Source organism: Salminus brasiliensis, chromosome 6 (genome assembly GCF_030463535.1).
Source record: "Salminus brasiliensis chromosome 6, fSalBra1.hap2, whole genome shotgun sequence".
Classification (NCBI taxonomy): domain Eukaryota; kingdom Metazoa; phylum Chordata; class Actinopteri; order Characiformes; family Bryconidae; genus Salminus; species Salminus brasiliensis.
In genome coordinates this window covers 2,273,075-2,293,740 of record NC_132883.1, presented here as the reverse complement: position 1 = coordinate 2,293,740, position 20,666 = coordinate 2,273,075, and the positions used below count along the sequence as shown (strand labels likewise).

At 44.5% G+C, this 20,666-nt stretch overlaps 1 protein-coding gene across 3 annotated transcripts in view; it reads left to right on the top strand.

Annotated features, from left to right (window-relative positions):
* glis1b (GLIS family zinc finger 1b) overlaps positions 1-20,666 on the top strand; it is a 145,318-nt gene that overhangs the window by 99,251 nt on the left and 25,401 nt on the right. For 2 of the 3 annotated variants that reach the window (XM_072681304.1, XM_072681302.1), the window contains exons 7-10: positions 3,526-3,687; positions 7,744-7,854; positions 11,923-12,091; positions 20,090-20,198. In XM_072681304.1, the coding sequence (XP_072537405.1) occupies positions 3,526-3,687; positions 7,744-7,854; positions 11,923-12,091; positions 20,090-20,198 (551 nt within the window). The remainder of the gene's footprint in view (positions 1-3,525; positions 3,688-7,743; positions 7,855-11,922; positions 12,092-20,089; positions 20,199-20,666) is intronic. The other variant, XM_072681305.1, reaches the window with a different exon arrangement.

The following is a 20,666-nucleotide window of genomic DNA, read 5'->3' as shown; positions in this document are numbered from 1 at the left end:
TTCATCTTCATGATGAGATTAAAAAACAATATTATGCAATTTATGGACAAATACCTTGATTCAAGTCTTTGAAAGAGACAGAAGCTCATCTGAAGCTCTGATTGGCCAAGATGCTCACAACCCAGTATAAACCATTATAATTATAAATAAACAGTGTCCTGCTCAATGAATTCGTCTGGTTATACTGGTTGATCAGCATAGGGTACCAGCATGGCCAATCTGACCTAGCTGGTCCAGCATTATGACCAAAGCTGAATGACCAATATCCATGTCCACGTTGGTCAACCAGCAAGGCCAAGCTGGTTAACCATCATAACCAGTATGAGGACTTCCTTGGTCAAGTTGGCTTTGCTGGCAAACCAGGCTGTCCATCAAATCAAACCAAAATAAATTGAAGACGGTTCCAGCATGTTTTCCGGCTGGACGACCAGCTTTTCAACCACCTTGACCATTAAAGGCCAGCTTAGAGACCAGCTGAAAGCAGCTACCAGCAAAAAGCCGGGGGTGGGGGCAGAGGGGTCATTTATGCATTACATTGTCCTGGTATATCAGTATTGCAAATATTTCATGATTAAGCTAGAGAGAGAGAGAGAGAGAGAGACCGGGTGAGAGTGGAAGAGAGAGAGAGAGAGAGAGAGAGAGAGAGAGAGTCAAATTCTTCTGACATATAGATTCAACTTTGGCAAAGTGTGGGATTTTGTATTTGTAAGGTATCCCAGAATGCAGTGGTGCATGGCCAGATTGAGAAGTGCACAGTGCGTGGCAGGGCTGAAGGTGGCTCCTCTCTCTGTGGACTCATGAACTCAATTCAGCCTGAAATCTGAATGATGTTAAAGAAAGCAATAAAAGAGTGATTATTTCCCATATGCATAAAATACACACAGGTTCTGGCTCATCTATACGCTCGGGGTTTGTTTTTTTTAAAATGGCCTGTGTTTTGGCGGTCAGTGTGGTGTGTGTGTGTGTGTGTGTGTGTGTGTGTGTGTGTGTGTGTGTGCATGCATGGATGGCTCGGGTTGAGACTTTATGAGGATAAAGTTTGATTTCTGTGCAATAACAGAGGGATGCTGTGAGGTCTGAGATGTTTTCTGACGTACTGCAGACGGGTGGGCACATTTCTGCCTGTCTGTTGACCCTGTGTAATAACATACCAGTGTGTGTGTGTGTGTGTGTGTTTTGGTTTGTGTGGTGCCACTACCTGCCAGTGAGCTACTATGCTGCACTACACCAATACTTGGGCAAGACTCCTAACACTACACTGATCCACCTCCGCTAAATGCTGTAGGTGTAAATGTATGTGTTAGCTTTAATGCTGTACACACATACACACATTTATATATATATATATATATATATATATATATATATATATATATATATACATATACACACAACCTCCCCTGGGTGTCCGAACAGCAGAGTCCAACGCTCGCTGTCCTCAAACCCAGACTGAAGACCCTCCTCTTCTGAGAGTACTCAGGCGAAGAGAAGAGTATTATGGTCTCCATATTGACTTGTGTTTAGTAGAGTCTAAGATTAGAGGAGCTTTAATTTTTAGTCTATTTAAACTAGCTGAGATTCTTCTTCAGTAAATAGTGACATATATATAGTTTTATATATATTACTGTTATTAAGAAATGGCTATTGTGGGAACTGTGGAAGTCTACATGAGAGCTAGTTCCAGCTGCTGGACACCAAAACCAACCCAAAAGAGTTCCCACAGCTAGAGCTGGGCAATTTGACGATATTTTATCGTATCGTGATACATTTTGTTATGGCGATAACAGTAAGCTTTTCTAATCATATGGAGGAGACTGTTGGTGCTTAATAAACACTGATCAGCTGCAGGGTTTATTACTAACAGTGTGATTAGACTGAAGGGTTCATTAGATGAAGAGCAGCAGATGTTGAGTATTAATCACTGTATTCAGTACAGGAGAGGATCTGAATAGTAGATTATAAGAATCTGTCGCTAAATGTTATTAAATATCGTGATATTGTATTTTTATCATATCGCCCAGCCCTACTCACAACCCCATAAAAGAGCAGCTCAGGGTTCACAAGTCTCCCACTGCACTACCCCAGTGTGAAGCTTTTTTTATGATGCTGGTCCAAGCCATGAAGCCCACTAAGTCTTAGCCCACTAAGACGGTCAGGCTATAGCTTCCAGTGCTAGTGAGCACTCGAGTGGAGGAGGGAAGTTATAGGGAGTAGAAGTGGACAGGGAGCAGAGAGGAGGAAAGAGTGGAAGTTAATGAGCGCTGCGGAGCCTCTAGCCCCACCTACTGAGCACAGAAGGCAAAGACGCGTCAGACTTGGGGTTTTTATTGTGCTTTTATTATTTTTATTCATGTCCTGAAAGTATATGAAAACACACACACACACACACACTCTCTCTCTCTCTCTCACACACACACACACACGAAACCCAGGTCACTCAATCTGCCCTGCATGTGTCAGTATAGAGTTACACCCTGTATTGAATGGCCTCAATAGCAGCCTGCTGTGAGTGAAGGAGGGCAGAGCGGTCTGAAGGTTCATTAGGAGAGAGAGAGAGAGAGAGAGAGAGAGAGAGAGTTTTATTTGTGTAAGAATAGAAGCCTCTCTCTCTCTCCTCCAGTGAAAACGAACCTCGGGCCTCACGTTCGGACTGAGTGGACAATACGGGGGCGGAGTTCGGGGATAAAGTATCCGCTAAGTGATTGGACAGGAAGATCCTAATAGGTGCCAAAGGCGGCCTTTGTCCGCGGCCTGAGGGAAGAGGGAGAGTGTGTATTGATGTCAAGCTAATGTGGCTACTTTAAGGCCCATTATACAGATGAGCTGGAGATATGTTTCATGGTACAGTTAGCTGTAGGTGTTGCTTAGGGTACATACACACACATACACACACACTTATGCACACAGGCCAGTGGTTAAATGTTTAAGTGGATGAAGAAGCGAAGGCTGTGACCCAGCAGCGCTGTAATGAGATGGGTTGATGAAGCTCGAGACACTGGAGAGCAGTACACCTCTTAAGTACTGTTTATCTACCTGTATTACACACACACACACACACACACATACATTTTTTCACAACAGGGCCAAAGTTAAAGCCCACTGCAATTGGGCAATTCTCATGTGTGTATATATATATATCTATAGATATTTAATAGCCTTGAATGCCAATGAGCAGGTGTCCCAATACTTTTGTCAATATGTATATATGATTGCTCATTGGCAATCAAGGCTATTAAACAGAGTTTCTCCTGCTTTTGTTGGAGTAACTGTCTCTACTGTCCAGGGAAGAAGGCTTTCTAGAGTTTGGAGGAGGAGCACTGCTGTGAGGATTTGATTGCATTCAGCAAAAAGGCCATTAGGCCTCACCTCATCAGCTCCATTACCACCATCATTCTAGAGAAGACAGTTGCTTCACTGCTCCACAGCCCAATGCTGCTGGGGGGCTTCATACCCCTCTAGCTCACACCTGGCTGTAACAGCTATAAACACTGGCTAACTCTCTCTCTCTCTCTCTCTCTCTCTCAGTTTGAAGGCTGTAATAAGGCCTTCTCTCGTTTGGAGAATCTGAAGATTCACCTGCGGAGTCACACTGGAGAGAAGCCATACCTGTGCCAGCACCCGGGCTGCCAGAAAGCTTTCAGCAACTCCAGCGACAGAGCCAAGCACCAGCGCACACACCTGGACACTGTAAGAGCGCAGAAACCTGTGTGTGTGTGTGTGTGTGTGTGTGTGTGTGTGTGTGTTGGCCTGGCAGCTGTAGTTCAAAGCTCCTTTATAAATGCCCATGAATGAATGGCCTCTTATTGGACGCTTGCTTGTGGAAGTATGGGTTGACGTGATTACAGCTCCTCTATAGCTGATCTATAAACCAGCAGATTAGAACCAATCTAGAGATTAGCAACGGTACTAATGTTCAGAGGTTCGGGTTTTTGTGTAGAATTTAAGGTTAGGGTTCGATTCTGAGCCTGGTTGGAGTTATGGAGTTATGCTTAAGCTTGATATTGGAGTTAGGTTTATGCTTGAGGTTAAGCTTAGGTTAAGTTTAGGCTGAAGGTTTTATGTTAGGGCTAAGGTTAGGGTTAAGCTTGAGATTAAGGTCAAGGTTGAGGTTTGGGTTAGTTTTAAGATTGAGGTTAAAGTTACGGTTAGGGTTAATCTTGAGGTCAGGGTCAGAGTTGTGTTTAAGTTTGAGATCAGGGTCAGGTTATAGCTTGAGGTTTAGGTTAGGATTAGGTTTAAGGTTGAGGTTTACATTAAGGTTATGCCTGAGCTTGATTTTAAGGTCAGAATTAAAGTTAGGTTTAAGTTAAATTTGGAATTAAAGTTATGCTTGAGCTTGAGGTTAGAATTAAAATTAGATTTAAGATCTTAAGATTTAAGAAGATTTAAGAAATCTGAGGTTAAAGTTACGGTTAGGTTTAATCCTGAGATCAGGGTCCAGTTAAAGCTTGAGGTTTAGGTTAGGATTAGGTTTAAGGTTGAGGGTTACGTTAAGGTTATGCCTGAGCTTGATTTTAAGGTTAGAATTAAGGTTAGGTTTAAGGGGTGAGGTATAGACTAGTGAGTTTATGCTCATGTTAGAATTATGCTAAAAGCTTTAGATTGAGTTTTAGATTAGGGCTGTGCTTAAGATCGAGGTTAAGGTTTGGGTTAGTTGTAAATCTGAGGTTAAAATTACAGTTAGGTTTAATCTTGAGGTTAGGGTCAGAGTTAGGTTTAATCTTGAAATCAGGGTCAGGTTTAAGCTTGAGGTTTAGACTAGGGTTAGGTTTACGCTTGAGTTGTACATTAGAATTATGCTTAAGCTTAAGTCTTATCTTGAGGGTTGTTCTTAAGCTTGGGGTAAGAAATAAAGATTTAGGTTTAAGAGCATAGGTTTAAACTTGAGATCAGAGTCGAGTTAAAACTTGAGGTCTATATTAGGATTAGGTTTAAGGTTGAGGTTATGCTTGAGCAAGGGTTACATGTACGCTTAGGGTATGTTTGAGCTTGAGGTTAGAATTAAAATTAGGGTTAAAATTGAGGTATAGACTAGAGTTAGTTTAAAGCTTGAGGTTAAGTTTTGGGTTAGTTTTAAGAGTCACAGTTAAGATATGATAGCTCAAGCATAACCCTAACGCAAACCTCGATCTTAAACTTAACCCTAACCTAAACCTCAAGCTTTAACCTGACCTTGATATCTAATTCTGAATTCAATAAAGCTTAAAACTAACCTTAGTCTAAACCTCAGTTTTAAACACAACCTTAAACCAAACTTTAATTCTGACCTTAAAATCAAGCTCAAGCACAACCCAAACGTAAACCTTGATCTTAAACTTAACCCTAACCTAAACCACAAGCTAAAACCCGACCCTGATCTCAAACTTAAACCCAACTCTGACCCCAACCTCAAGATTAACCTCAATTAGTCACAGTTAGGTTTAATCTTGAGAGCAGGATCAGATTAAAGCTTGAGGTTTGGGTTAGGATGAGGTTTCATCTTGAGGTTTGGGTCAGGATTAGGGTCAGTCTTGAGGTTAGGGCCAGGTTTAAGGGTTGAAGTAATGGTAAAATGGTAAACCATCCAGATTACAACGTCTGGTTGACCCCTAAACCCCTCGTTTGTCTTGTGTTTAGTTTTTGAGGGGCTCTATTGACACTGCTTGGGCTCATGTCTCGAGACGCGAAGCGCTGAAAGATTAAGTTATTGATTTTGCGCAAAGCTAAAAGCTCACTGCTTACCCAGACAGTTACTGCGATGGCGCCCTCTGTGCTGATGAGGGGGAACCGCAGATACAGGCCATTTAACACTGCGCTCTGTTGGAGAGAGCAATGGAACATTGAAAACAGAGAAAGAGAGAGAGAGATAGAGAGAGAGAGATAGACACCGATGTAGCAATGAATGCTCTGTGTAGCTACTGTGCTAGACTACGGCTAATTAGGCCGCCGACTCCACACACACCCAGCACAACACACACACACTTCATATACAGCACATACGCTTCCCTGCCTTCTCCTTTTTTCCGTCCTTTTCCTGATCTCTGTTCCCAGAGTGGGACTGCATGGCTCGGCTGAGGGAAAATCAGAGGTGTCAAGTAATGAAGTACAAATACTTAATTACTTAATTACTTAAGTAGAAATGTTGGTTTTCTAAACTTTACTGGAGTAATTATTTATTATTTATTTATACATTTTCACCCAATTATCTGAACTTTCTCCTCCTTACATTTTAAAATCAGCCTCGTTCCTCCTATTTCATTTCCCTTTGTTTTCATTCCGGCTCGTCATCAATAAAAACCCTCTCTAGATAAATCTCTCCATCCGGAAAGTGAGAGTCTGATCCTGATTGGATGAGAAGTATAAACAGACTCCATTCTGACTCCCTATTGGTTTATAAGAGATCCATCACACCTGCACACGTCCCGTCACTCTCCAGCGAGCTCACAGCAGACGTCTGTAGTCTAGTATGAAGACTGTGTCCGTGGCAGAGACTCAAGAGAGCTGCAGTGAAACGTCCCGACTGAGCCCCACATTTACATTCCAATAAAGCTTATTGATCACACGCCTCTGAAGTCTGACTTTCTGCAGCTTTACTAAACTATTACACACACATCAACTGTCAATATTATTTCCTACAACGGGAGCATACGGTACAAACTGAACTACACTATACGTCCAAATGTTTGTGGACACCGCTTATAATAAATTGTCTAGACCCTGTAGAGAAAGAAGTACTGCCAGTAGAATAGTTGGACTCTCTGGCACCCGACTGGCACCATGCTGCCTAATGCCAGTTGTGGGCTAGAGGGGTATTTATAAAGCCCCCCAGTATTGAGCTGTGGAGCAGTGGAGGAACTGTGTTCTGTGGAATCCAGTACGTTTAGGATGAGTTGGGGAGTTGGGGATGATAAGGTAAAAGCAGTCAATCAAATCCTCACAGCAATGCTCCTCCAAAATCTAGTAGAAAGCCTTCTTCTCCTGGACAGTAGAGACAGTTACTCCAACAAAAGCAGAATAAACTTTTTTTAATGCCATTCATTTCAGAAGAAGCAGGTGTCCGAAGCAGGCAGGTGTTTTTGTCAATATAGTGTATTATATAAATGATATAGCGTCTAATTTCCGTTTCGCAGGTGTCCCTATACTTTTGTCAATATAGTGTACTATATAAATGATATAACGTCTAATTTTAGTTTCGCAGGTGTCCCAATACTTTTGTCAATATAGTGTATTATATAAACCATATAACGTCTAATTTCCGTGTCGCAGGTGTCCCTATACTTTTGTCAATATAGTGTACTATATAAATGATATAACGTCTAATTTCCGTTTCGCATGTGTCCCAATACTTTTGTCAATATAGTGTATTATATAAACCATATAATGTCTAATTTCCGTTTTGCAGGTGTCCCAATACTTTTGTCAATATAGTGTATAATATAAACCATATAACGTCTAATTTTCACTTCAACGTAAACTCAGAGCAGCCAGACTTGAGCTTTCGTGGTCAGTACACAGAGATTTTGAGGTGTTTGTTAATGCCTGAGTTTGTGAACTTTACTGAACTGTCTGTCCTCTTCTTCTTTTTCCTTTCCTGCTGTAAATCTCAGCTGAAAGGTACGTTTCTTTCTTTCCTTTTCCACCAAAACGTCATTTCAAATCTCTCCTGTAAGCTTTCAAAATGATAAATAAATAAATCATGCATAGTGTTTTTTAAGAAACGTCTTTCTCAGACTCTGTTCTTCTTCTGCATTGGATGCATTTCAGAAACCGTACGCCTGTCAGATCCCCGGCTGCACCAAGCGCTACACGGACCCCAGCTCCCTCCGCAAGCATGTCAAGATCCACTCCGCCAAAGAGCAGCAGGTGCGTAGGAAGGTAAGCGCTCCAGTGGCAGAGTGAGACGAGAGGAAACCAGCAGCGATAACAGCGTCTGCTCAACACTGCTCCCATACAGATAAAGGGTTTGTAGACTGTAAATTAATGCATCATTTTTTAAAGCTTAATTCACTTCTGGAAGCTGTTGACCGATGACCTGTTCCCTGAAAAACGACATTATTTACATTATTTTTAAATTTTTTAGTTAAATTTTTTCCACAAAAGCTCCGACAGTTTACTGCTGACCTTTGTAGAATTTGAGGTCACTGGACTTTCCAGGTTCCACAGAAGTGGAAATGTTAGTGGCTCAGCAGTCTAATGCACTGCCACTGTGGCCCAGAGGGGGGCGCAAGTTTGAATCCCAAGCTTTGCCATCAATGGCCAGAATCAGAGAGAGCACAATGGACCATGCTCTCTCTTAACTCGCACTCCTAAAGCGATGTTGGCTGGCACAGGCCTCTGTTGGGTGTAGCGGTGGAGCTGTAAAGAACAGCAGAACAGTTAGAGATTACTGAACACCAAACATCAAAAGCTGATCAACTACACACCCACTCAAAAGTTTTAGAACACCCCAACTTTTATACTACCAATGAACCCGCCTGTTCGTAGCTCCTCTTAGCACTAGCAGTGCTTCCGACACAAGGAGGGTAAGGACTTAACCAAACACTGCCTCTATTAGAACATCGCCAGGCAGCCGGCACCTGGCACCCGGGTTCTCAGCTCCACCGCTACACCCAACAGAGGCCTGTGCCAGCCAACATCGCTTTAGGAGTGCGAGTTAAGAGAGAGCATGGTCCATTGTGCTCTGTCTGACTCTGGCCATTGATGGCAAAGCGGTATGGCTTGGGATCCAAACTTGCGCCCCCCTCTGGGCCACAGTGGCAGTGCATTAGACTGCTGAGCCACTAACACTCCCACTTCTGTGGAACCTGGAAAGTCCAGTGACCTAAAATTCTACAATGGTCAGCAGTAAACTGTCGGAGCTTTTGAGGAAAAAACTTCATTAAAAATTGGAAAATAATGTAAATATTGTCCATTATTTAGGGAACTGGTCATCGGTCAACAGCTTCCAGAAGTGAATTAAGCTTAAAAAAACATGGGAGCAGTGTTGAGCAGACCCCCAACGCTGCACCTTCAGACCTCCCATAATGACTAGATAAAGACCCTCAATCCACAGAGAACCACAGACAGAGCTTTCTAACTCTCAACAGTGGAGCTCTTTCCTTTAGAGGAACTCCAGATAAAGCCAGAGTGTGGTGAGGAGGACTCCGCCCTACACCATCAGAAGACTCTGAAAACTGGAGAAATCTGAGGAAGGGGTCCAGTACAGGAAGAGGTCTGACCCACTCAAACCCACAACAGCATCAGAAAACCAGTTTCTGAGAGTCAACAGCTGACGACACCTTGTAGCTTAGCGGCTTGACACTGGAACCAGTCTCAGTTTTTAGCTGTGAGGAGTCTTTCGACTGCAGGTGGAGCGGCAGTGGGAAAGGCACTGCTAATATGGTGAAAAAAAAAAAAAAAATTAGATTAGAACACCGAAATGTGATAGAACTAGTGTAGTTTAACCCCCCCTCAAAAAAATCCCAGCGCTGCACTAGATCTGAACACAGGTAGCTCTCGGCTACACTGGTTTATACCGCAAGACCATGTGAGGAGCAATACCCAGTAGGTATTCTTCATGGTCAATTGCGTCCTTTCACGGCTTGCTGCAGTTGGTTTTTATTTAGGTTTGTCTTTGAAAATCATTGCCCCCAACAATACATCAGCGCTGACCGCATTTCGGCATTCTACATGACAGAGAGCGCATTTCTCATTAAGGCACGCAAATACGAACAGAATGGCCTCATTGTTGCACGCGGGCTAAGTGGCGGCTGGATGACGACGCGTTCCTTTCGCTAAGCAGCGCAAAGGGGAAACACATGTGAGCGCGAGCCGATGTTAATAAGCCGCTGAGCGCAAAAACCCCGCCAGCCAGATGTGGTGGACGAATGTCAAACAAAGCCTCTTTCCCCGTCTATCGCGTGGTGTGTGTAGTGCTGCGGATAGATGAAACACACTCCTCCAGCCAGGAGCTGCGGGCCTGTAGAAGGTGCGCCGCTCTCCGGCGGCCGTGTGCTTCCGCCAAGCTAAGAGCAAACATGCTGATTATCCCGATCAGGGTTTTTATTTTGAAATCAGAACATCTGCTCAAATTTATTTCAGAATCATATGAATGAAAAGCACTTCTAAAAGTTCGTGTCACGCCTCGTTTAAAACATCTTCTGTTCAGCGAAATCGTGCCCAGATGGACTGTCAGCCCGAATGAATTTTATAGCAGGGCCGTTTTCGTCAAAAAAAAAAAAAAATCTCCTGCCCATGCTAAAGTGTGAGCTTTCAAAGGCAATCAGGACGGGGCAAGAAACACATGGTGCTCCAGCCTCTAAACAAATGTCATCTGTCACTCAAGTGTCCGTTCAGGGCCTCTGTTGGGGTGAATTATGGAGGAAACACTGAAGAAAGCTGGCAAGCGAACTGGCCTGATGGTGGTGATGGAGGTTTCCCAACTAGTAAGCAATGTGTCACGACTACATGGGATTTCTAGAAGATGTGGAAATACTCTGCTCATCAAAAGGAGCTTTGGGGACAAGTGGCCTTCTTTTGGTTTCCACCGTTACTTTTCAATTAGAGCAAAATCAAAGTGATTCAGAGTTGCTTTCAATTCTTTTCCAAACTGTTATGAAAACAGATGGAAGCTCTTTTGGCCCAAAGGTTGCTTTAACCCTCTGGAGTCTACGAAACATGCCGGCACGTCAAATCCTAAGTTTCTCAATGTATCTGTTAATATCATTATAATCCCAGAATATAGATAATACAGAAATATGTTAGTTTTTTCGGAATCTTCAGAGTAAAGTGGAAATCGAGCTTGTTTGGTCTCGTTCGTTTGATGGTAGATGCCATGGTGAGATCTATCAGCTATCTTGATGACATTTTGGTATAGCCGGAGACTTCTTCACCCATCGTGTGGTTTGCTTTGCTCTTGGACTGCACGTGTTAGGACAGCCTGATCCGGCCATTGTTTAAATAATGTCAAAAAGTAAAAGACAACAAAAAATGGAGATACAGGGTTCTTGCATGACAGCAACAGTGTGCTTATTTGGATTAAAAGCACCGATGTACCCCCATTACCCAATGCAAAAGTTTGTTAGCAACCCTAAGCCAGACCTTACCCAACATTATGGGTCACATTTGTAAACTCCAGGCATTGTGGGATACCCATGCAGTGCAGGGCTGGTTTTTGTGCGCGTGGGTTTTCCCCTTCCCCTCTATCTGTGTGTTTCCAATCAGAGGTTCCTGTCCGTGGTGGAGAATCATTCCTCTCCAAAGCCGTCATTTCCTACACCAAGCTGCGGCGGAGTGTCGCCGCAAAACTTGATGTGTTTCTTTATTGAAGACTTTTGTTTGGGTCCCGTCCAGTTTACACAAATGCCTCTCCATTCTTCTGTCCGTCCTCATCTCTCCGCCACTGTATCGTTCCCTGCCTGGAAATGGAAGCCATGTTGTGATGGGATTATATTATTTCAATGTGAATTCTTGCCTGGTTCTCTACTCAAAATGAAGACGGACAGCACTGACGTCAGCGCTGCATGCAGCACAGTTGGGCGTTTCGGCGGTAAAGAAACTTGTCAAAAGGAAAGCTTTGCCTTGGATTACAGATGTGTGATGCGTACAATCTTTACGTCGGTTCACTTTTTCAAGTGAAATGCTTTCCAACCCTGGTCCTGGTGTACCACTGCCATGCTTATTTCAGTTTGCCCTGCTCTGATCCAACCAATCCAATCAATCGGCTAATTAACAAGCCCTCCTGAAGTGGAAATGCCAGGCTTGGAAGCTGTTGCCTAAATATCAGCAATAAGAATCTCAATTTAGAGACAGTCCAATTGCATTTGAGCAGGGGTGTGTCCATTGTATAAGCCCCACCCACCTTTTTTGTACTCTAGTAGGCTGATAATTAACCCAGATGCCTGGTTACGATCATCAACTCTTCATTACCTACTAACCCTACCCGTCTTTGTCTTTGATTAACAGCTGAGGGCCTGCCCCCATCTGGAGCCGGACACTCTGAGCGAATGTCTGTCCGTCCAGCACCTGCATGGCCATGCCCACTCTCAGCATCTGCACTGCCCCGCCCCCTCCCAGCACACGCTCAATGGAAAGGATGGCCGTTCACCTGCACTGGGCCAGGACATCTTTACAGGTATGCACCCAGAACACCCCACCACACCTCAGCTTCCAGCGTTTCTTCTGGAATCAGGGGTTAGTTTTTGCTGCAGTAGAAACCTATGCTGAGATGTTGGAGCACTGTTATGTAGATATTTGATTGTATTTAGCCACAGGAGCACCGGTGAGGTCAGGTACTGATGTTGGATGATTAGTTCTGCCACTCAACCCCATCCCAAAGGTATTGGTCAAGTCTCAAGTCTTTGAGGGATTGACCTGTCTTAAGTCTCAAGGCTATAAGGGATGGACTTGAGTCAAGCCTCAAGTCTCTGAAGTGTAAGCCAGGGTCAAGTCTCATGTCTCTAAAGTTGTAAGTTAGTGTCTAGTCTCTGAAGTCTGAGTCTGAGTCCAGTTTCAAGTCTCTGAGACACAAATTTAAGTCAAGCCTTGAGTCTCTGAAGTGTGGTCCAGGGAAAGTCTCAGGTCTCTGAGGTATGGACCTGATTTAAGTCTCAAGTCTTTGAGGGATGAGCTAGGGTCAAATCTCAAGTCTCTAAAGGTGTAAGTTAGGGTCTAGTCTCTGAAGGGTGCGCTGGATTCAGATATCCAAAATAGGGTCAAGTCTAAACCAGGGTCAAGTCTTGGGCCTGAGGTATGGAACTGAGTCTCAAGTCTCTGACATGTGATCCACTTAGGGTCCAGTCTCGCATCTCTAAAGGATTAGCTGGTTTTAAATCTCAGAAATGTTGGAAAAAGTCTAAACTAGGGTCAAAGGTATTGGTACTGATCCACAGCTCAGTGCTGGAGCTCCAGTGCTTGTCCAGTGCTTCAGTGCATCCCATTCAAACTGTCTGGGTTTTTCTAAGGAGGTTCTACAAGCTGTGTCAGCGATGGCTGCACCTTAAAGTAGATAAATTCACTCAGTTTAAATTAAAAGGGGTGTCATGATGCATTATGCAAACAGCAACAGACCTCAGTGATCCCACACTGGCATCAAGCCATGTTGGGGTCTCATGACGTATTGACATAAGAGCCTAAGAGCTCTACTAGGACTCAAATGGAGAGAGACAGAATGCCAGACTGCTTCTGCCCAGTTTAATGTTTGTTTTGGTGTTAAATATGGAGCAAATTTGAGCATGTGGACATTCTTCTGTATGTCCTATAAACACCACTTCCTTTGCAAAGCATTGCTGAAATTCAGACTCTACTAGCCTTAAGAATCAACTTTTGTTCAGGGGTGTTGTGAAAGCACTTCATGTGAAAAATGGCCATAACTATGTCTTGCACAGACATTTCTCATTTCTGTCTGCTTTATTGTTAGGCTTTGGATTGGAGCTCTTCAGCTTGTCCAGTTTACACTCCCTGTCCACTTTATTAAACACACCTCCTGCATTTGCTGGTGTACAGTTAGAGACCGTAGTCCATCTGTTGATGCACAGTTTGTTTGAGAGACCATCCTCCAACACCCAAAAATAAGTTTCTGTGGTCAGGAGGGTCTCTGACACTTGAAGGCATGTTCAGAAGGCACTTCATGCCTGTCTCTGACTCGAGATTTGACTCAGCTGGTGACCCAGCTTAAGTTTAAACTCAAGTCTCAGAAGTCCCAACTGGAGTCTTCTAAGGTACGAGTCTGAGTCAATGTTAAGTCTTAAATCTTTGAAGTTTGAGTCTAAGTCCAGTTTCAAGAGTCTGAGACACAAATTTAAGTCAAGCCTTGAGTCTCTGAAGTGTAAGCCAGGGTCAAGTCTCATGTCTCTAAAGTTGTAAGTCAGGGTCTAGTCTCTGAAGTCTGAGTCTGAGTCCAGTTTCAAGTCTCTGAGACACAAATTTGAGTCAAGCCTTGAGTCTCTGAAGTGTGGTCCAGGGAAAGTCTCAGGTCTCTGAGGTTTGGACCTGACTTAAGTCTCAAGTCTTTGAGGGATGGGAAGTCTAAAATCTCTGAAGTGTAAGCCAGGGTTAAGTCACACGTCTCTAAAGGTGTAAGTTAGGGTCTAGTCTCTGAAGGGTGAGCTGGATTCAGATATTCTAAATAGGGTCAAGTCTAAACCAGGGTTAAGTCTTGAGCCTCTGAGGTATGGAACTGAGTCTCAAGTCTCTGAAGTGTGATCCACTTAGGGTCCAGCCTCACATCTCTAAAGGGTGAGCTGGTTTTAAATCTCAGAAATGTTGGAAAAAATCTAAACTAGGGTCAAGTTTTCACCCTAATTTAACTTGACCCTAGTTTTCAAGTTGGAGCCTCTGAGCCCTGAGGTGTGAACCTGAGTCTGTGAAGTATGAGCCAGGGTGAAGTCTTGATTCAATGAGGTTTGAACCCAAGGCTTAAGTCTCTGAAGAGTGAACCGGGGTTAATTCTTGAGTCTCTGAGGTGTAAGCTAGGGTCAAGTCTTAAGTCTCTGAAGTGTGATCCAGGGTAAAAGTCTCAAGTATCTGAGGCGTAAGCTAGGGTCCAATCTCAAGTCTCTAAAGGGTGAGCTGGGTTCAAATCTCCAAAATGTGGTCAAATCTAAGCCAACTTAAGTCTTGAGTCAGTGAGGTATGAACCCAAGGCAAGTGTTGAGCCTCTGAAGTGTGATCCAGGGTCAAATAAGCCAGGGTCCAGTCTTAAGTCTCTAAAGTGTGAGCTGGGTTCCGATCTCAGAAATGTGGTCAAATCTAAGCCAAGGTCAAGTCTTGGGTCTCTGAAGAGTGAACCGGGGTTAATTTTTGAGACTTTGAGGTGTGATCCAGGGTCAAGTCTCAAATCTCTGAAGTGTGATCCAGGGTAAAGTAAGCCAGGGTCCAGTCTCAAGTCTCTGAGGTGTAAACCAGGGTCCAGTCTCGCGTCTTTAAAGGGTCTTGAGTTAGTGAGGAATGAACCCAAGGCAAGTGTTGAGCCTCTGAAGTGTGAGATCCAGGGTCAAATAAGCCAGGGTCCAGTCTTAAGTCTCTAAAGTGTGAGCTGGGTTCCGATCTCAGAAATGTGGTCAAATCTAAGCCAAGGTCAAGTCTTGAGTCATTGAGATACGAACTTGAGTCACGTCATGAGTAGTTGCTCTCTCCTCTGAGAAGTTGCAGAAGTCTCACTCTCTGCCCTCAGTACATGTGGCCTAAAGCTGAGCCTGGCGGTATCTCCTCCATCCATTTTACACTTCAGCTGAGGTGTAAAACGTTCAGCTGAGGTTCAGCTGAACAGAAGAACACATTCAATATATCGGAGCGCTTCACGAGCTCCAACCCCGAACGAGCTGCGATTTAACAGCTCAGAGTGGACATGGCAGAATAAAAAGGGTTTAATGTTATGAAGACCATATGCTCTGGTAATATTGCAAACATCTGCAGTAGGCAGCTGCATGTGAATTTTCCCATGATGCCTCCTGTGGTCTGTGATGAGTTATACACCAACAGCAGACGATAACCTAAAAGTACCTGAAGTTATGGTCTATGACACAATGTAGCATCAGGACAGAGGTCAGCGGTTCAATCGGCCCCTGTAACTTTTGTTTTCCCTCTGGCTAACAATAGTAATAATTCAAGGCCTTCTTCCCCCCAGAATGCTTTGCTGCTTATTGGTTCCAGTCCTGTGTAAAGTGTGGTGGGGTGCCAGAGTCAGTACTATGGCGAATGGTACATTTAATGGTGATTATAAAAAGAATTGGACAGTAATAACTTGCATGTGTCTCAAGTCTCGCTTTAGGCGCGAGAGGTACCTGGAGCTACATGTGCAGCAGTGCTATCTGCGCAATTTACAGGACAATTGCAGCTTTCTTGAGCAGTAAAGCAGAACAGGGCACGGCTCACTCCGCCAAATCGTCTTCATTCCACCGCGTGCCAGCAAGGAGTGTCTTTTTAAAAGCCTTGGCGCTGGTTCTCCCTCTGTTTCCCCCTCGGTTCAAAGAGGACAGCTTGCTGCTTCTATGTGCAAATGGCTTTAGCCCGGAGCAGCTGTTGTGTTCTTTTGGCTGTTTGTTCTCTTCGGGTTTGTTCTTGCTGTGGTCAGAGCTAGCCAAGACGCTGCATGTAATGGCATTCAAGATGACTCTGCTCGAAACGCACTGCTTTGTTCCGCGGCCAACAAAGAAACGAGAGAGAGAGTTTCGCTAAGACTGCAGCCTCAGACTGCGAATACTCTGGCCTTCTGTCCAGTTACGCCTCACATCTGCATCTGCATGTGTATGTGCATCTACACTCACTCACCTGTCCACTTTATTAGAAACCCCTACTTTACTTTGGGCCTTGGTGGCACTTTTTGTTTCCACTTACTTATATACATACATCTACCATATTAGGACATAAATTAGGAAACCTTTGCTTTTTTATAACATCCATAAACATCTGATCATTGGATCTTCATATGAGATCAACACTGAAAGATGAAGGTGATCTAACTAAACTCACCTAACTGAAGAAACGTCTTTAATCATCATTTATGAAATGGAATTAATAGAAATGTTCGACCCCCCCCTTCACCCCCCATATTTATTATTTCTTTAAATGTGTGGAATTTGAATCAGCTGCAGATGATCAGAGCTTGGTTAGGGAGGAGGATTCTGGAGGAGCCTGTCTTATTTAAACCTCAAGATTTAAGAGTTTATTGTAAGTGCACAGCAGAAACAAGCAGTTACAGAGTATACAAAATATAAATATATATATATATATATTTATATTTTTTTCTTTTAATACTTTGTATACTATGTTTCTCTTTTTTGTATTGATATTTATAAGAATCTGTTGGTAAATGGAGGAACTACAAAGTAGGAATATATATATATATACACTGAATTACACTAAAGTAAAGCTGAGTAATAAAAAACACTAAGTAAAGAAAGTTCAGTACAGTATGGATGCATATGCTAGTTGTGCGAGTACAGTTTATGTGTAAAGTGCATTGTGCAGTACAAAAGTATTGGTACAACAGTAGCAGTGATAAATGTAGTGGGCTCATATTAATGGATGCATGTCAGAGTTTGGCCATTTCAGAGTAAGGGAAGGGAGGCAGGAGGTGTTCAGGAGCCTGATGGCTTGTGGATAGAAACTGTTCATCAGTCTGGCTGTCCTGGACTTCACACTCCTGTACTTCACACATTTACTCTGGTCTGCTCTTGATGGTTGTTGAAGTGAGTGGTGGTGAAGAAGATCATCGTGGCCAGATCCAAAGAGCTCTCTGAGGCCTTCAGAAAGAAGGTTGGAGATGCAGCGGTGTCTGGGAAGGGGTTTAAATCCTTGTCGACTTTTGCACATCTTCGGGCACTTGCATATTAGATTATATCCACGTGTTTTATCCCAAAATGTCCCGAACAAGCTCAGCTCTCACTGTAATGAGACCTGAAGCACTAAGTGAAGAGATGCTTTCAATCTAAACCTGAAAAATTTAAGTCAGATTTTAGAAGTTCTTCAGATTTCCTGTGAAAACGTCTCTTTACTCATGTGGACGAATTGTCCTGGTGCTTGACACGGGTTCACCAGAGTCTCAGCAGTGTATGAATAGACGAGCTACTGAATGTGTGTTGGTCAGTTTCACACAAAGCCATAGACGGACGCACAAATCCACCAATTACAGATGACAGGCAGATTCCCCGGCAGAAAATGAGTTGACCGGTCTTCATAGCTGCATACTTCCGGATTTGAGTCTGGTGCGATCTGACGATGAGATACAATCAAAAGGGTGGAGTCTACAGAAATCTACATCAGAGAGTCCGGGCGTGGTCTAATATTTTGATGTGCACACATGATTGCATCCCACTGTCCGGCGCTCCCTGCCCACTACAGCACTCATAGCGAAGTACATAAGGGTTGGGTTGCCCAAAGGCCTCTCAGCTCGAGTTGGACCTTCTAGGCTGAAGCGAGCGGCACACTGAACACTCTCTCTCTACCAGTTAGGAGGACCTTTACAGTAAGATGCTTTCAGGAAACCGGGCCCAGAACAGCGTGAGTGAAGCGGATAGTAACGAGGGCTGAAGACCCTGCTGTGTTCACTCACTGAAAACATTCTCCAGCTTTTATGTGGCAGTGCATTAAAGAAGGTACAGCTCGAGTTCACTTTACTGCTGGGTCTGCATCCAGGGAATAGACTCATGGAGTGCTGGCATGGCCGGTCGGGTGAATAAAAAGATGAAGAAAGGCGGAGAGGCAGATTCACTATATGTCCAAATGCTTCTAATGGAAACATTCAGCTGCTTTACATTGCACCCATTGCTGGTACAGATGTGCAAATGCACACACACAACTTGTCTAGTCCCTGTAGAGAAGTACTGCCAATAGAATAGGACTCTCTGGAGCAGATAAATAAACATGAACCTACTGGCACCATGCTGCCTCCTAGTTTTCTCCTAGTGCATTGAGCTATGGAGCAGTGACCTATAGCTGAATGCAATCAAATCCTCATTGCAATGCACCTTCAATATCTATCAGAAAGCCTTCTTCTGTGGACAGTAGAGGACAGTTACTCCAACAAAAGCAGGATCAGCTTTTTTTAATATTCTTGATTTCAGAAGGAACCATGAATTGAGCAGGCGTCCCAATACTTTTGTCCAAATACTGCATTTAGTCTCTGGCTTTCAGAGTCCTTTTAATAAAGCTTGTTCACACCTTGTTTGACCACAGCGCTACAGGAGCTAGCCTTGGGTTTGGTAGATCGGCTACATTTGGGACAAATGGGAAACTTTGCTGAGGAATTGCTCTAACGATGGCGCCGCTTTACACCTATCGTGGAAACTGAGCAGTTTTATGCAGAGATTAACCTGCCCCAGTCTCTCCGAGGCATCACTCCCTCCCCTCTCTCTCTCTCTCCTCCGCTGGAGCGCCGCGTAAAAGCTGTAACAATCTCGGCCATTACCCGCTGAGTGTTTCCCGTTGTAGTAGCAGATGTTGGGGCTAAAGGGGAGAGCGTTTAAAGGCCTTTGATGGATGATTTCGGGGTAATGAATCAAGCGTGTAACCAGTTCAGAAAGCTGTCAGATAGGCCCAGAGCAGCTGGAGCCAAACGGGAAAACCAGGAGCCGCTACGTGCTGGACAGCCAGCGCTATGCCGTCCGCCCCAGGGGGCTTCTGGGAAAATAATCACAGGGCCGAATCGCGGGAGCAGATCAGCAGGGCGAGCAACTGTAGCAGTTCAGTGTCCTGAACAGAGAATCCCCCTGAACGGAGCAGTTGGCCGCGATCTGGCGCCGCATCGGTGCAGCAGTATATAACCTGGGGGTCGGGAGGGTGTTTACACCGCAGCTCGGTCCTGGACGCTCTGCTGTTATTTCCATTAGACGTTCTGGACAGAGCTGACGCATCCTTCTTTTTTACACCTCAGTGTTCGGTCTGCCGGGTGAAACAGGCACAGCCGTCAGAAGCCTGAGGAAACATGCAGGGCAGCAGCACTGCCGGACCTCCGTGCTCCACCTTGCTGCACCCTGACCTGGCTCATAGTTTATAGCTTTTAATGATCTTTGTAACACATTTAAAACAGAAATTTCATTATTATTAACTGATACATACCTGTCTGTAATTGTCTGGCCGTGGCCTAATAGTCTGACCAGTACACAAGATTGACATCCCACTGTCCGGCGCTCCCTGCCTGCTACAGCACTCATAGTGAAGTACATAGGGTTGGGTTGCCCAAAGGCCTCTCAGCTAATAAAGTGGCCAGTGAGTGGAAGCACAGAAGTAGGTGTTTCTAATAAAGTGGCCAGTGAGTGGAAGCAGAAGGTAGGTGTTTCTAATAAAGTGGCCAGTGAGTGGAAGCACAAAAGTAGGCGTTTCTAATAAAGTGGCCAGTGAGTATCTGTAGGACCGGTCTTCTCCAGTCATACCTTTTAAGGATCATGTAATAATGTACAGCGGATTTTTTCCGAAAGGCCTCCGCATCCGTGTTGTCAAAACAACTGCATGTTGCCATGAAATGCTGTTTCATGAGGAGGGAGGGGAGATGGGGAGGGAGGGGAGGGAGGGGAGGGAGGGGAGGAGGGGTGGGAGAGGAGGAGGGTTAATTTGGTCAATGTGGTCTTTTTTTGTGGCGACTCCTCGAGGTTGATTTGGCCCGTTGTGCTTATTAGCGTTGTTTGTCTTTCAGGCCTGTTTGCTGGCTCCAGCACCACGTCAAACGGAGCCCCAGCGGAGCTGCTCTCTAACAGCCCTCACCTGCCCCCACGACACCCCCGCCTGGACCGGGACAGCGACGGGTGAGTGTCACGCGCACTCCAGCTCCAGATGTTTGACAAAACAGGATTTCTCAGATTAGCTGAAGAACATTAACCTCTTAAACCTTTGGTTTCGAGAACCTTTTTAAAGCTGCATTATGCGAGAATGGGTATTTCTTGCTCCCCCTACTGTCCAGGAGTGGAATTTGTGCTTTGTGCCACCACTAACGGACAAGCTGAGAGAAGCTCCAGAGGCTTGATCTGAAGGTGGAGCAGTATGTGGGCTGAGGTGGTGGAGTAATACTACAGGATTTTACACTAATATGACTCTATGGGTTCTGCAGCGTTACACAGCAGCAGTTCTGGAGAGAGGTTCTCCTCCTGCAGCTCCACCACCAAACCTCCATGTAGTGTAGTAGCAGCAGCAGCGTTCCGGCCCGGAGTGGGAATGACGGAGACGCTGTTCTCCCCCTGTTACAGTCACAGTTACAGTGGAGCATCACTTCCAGT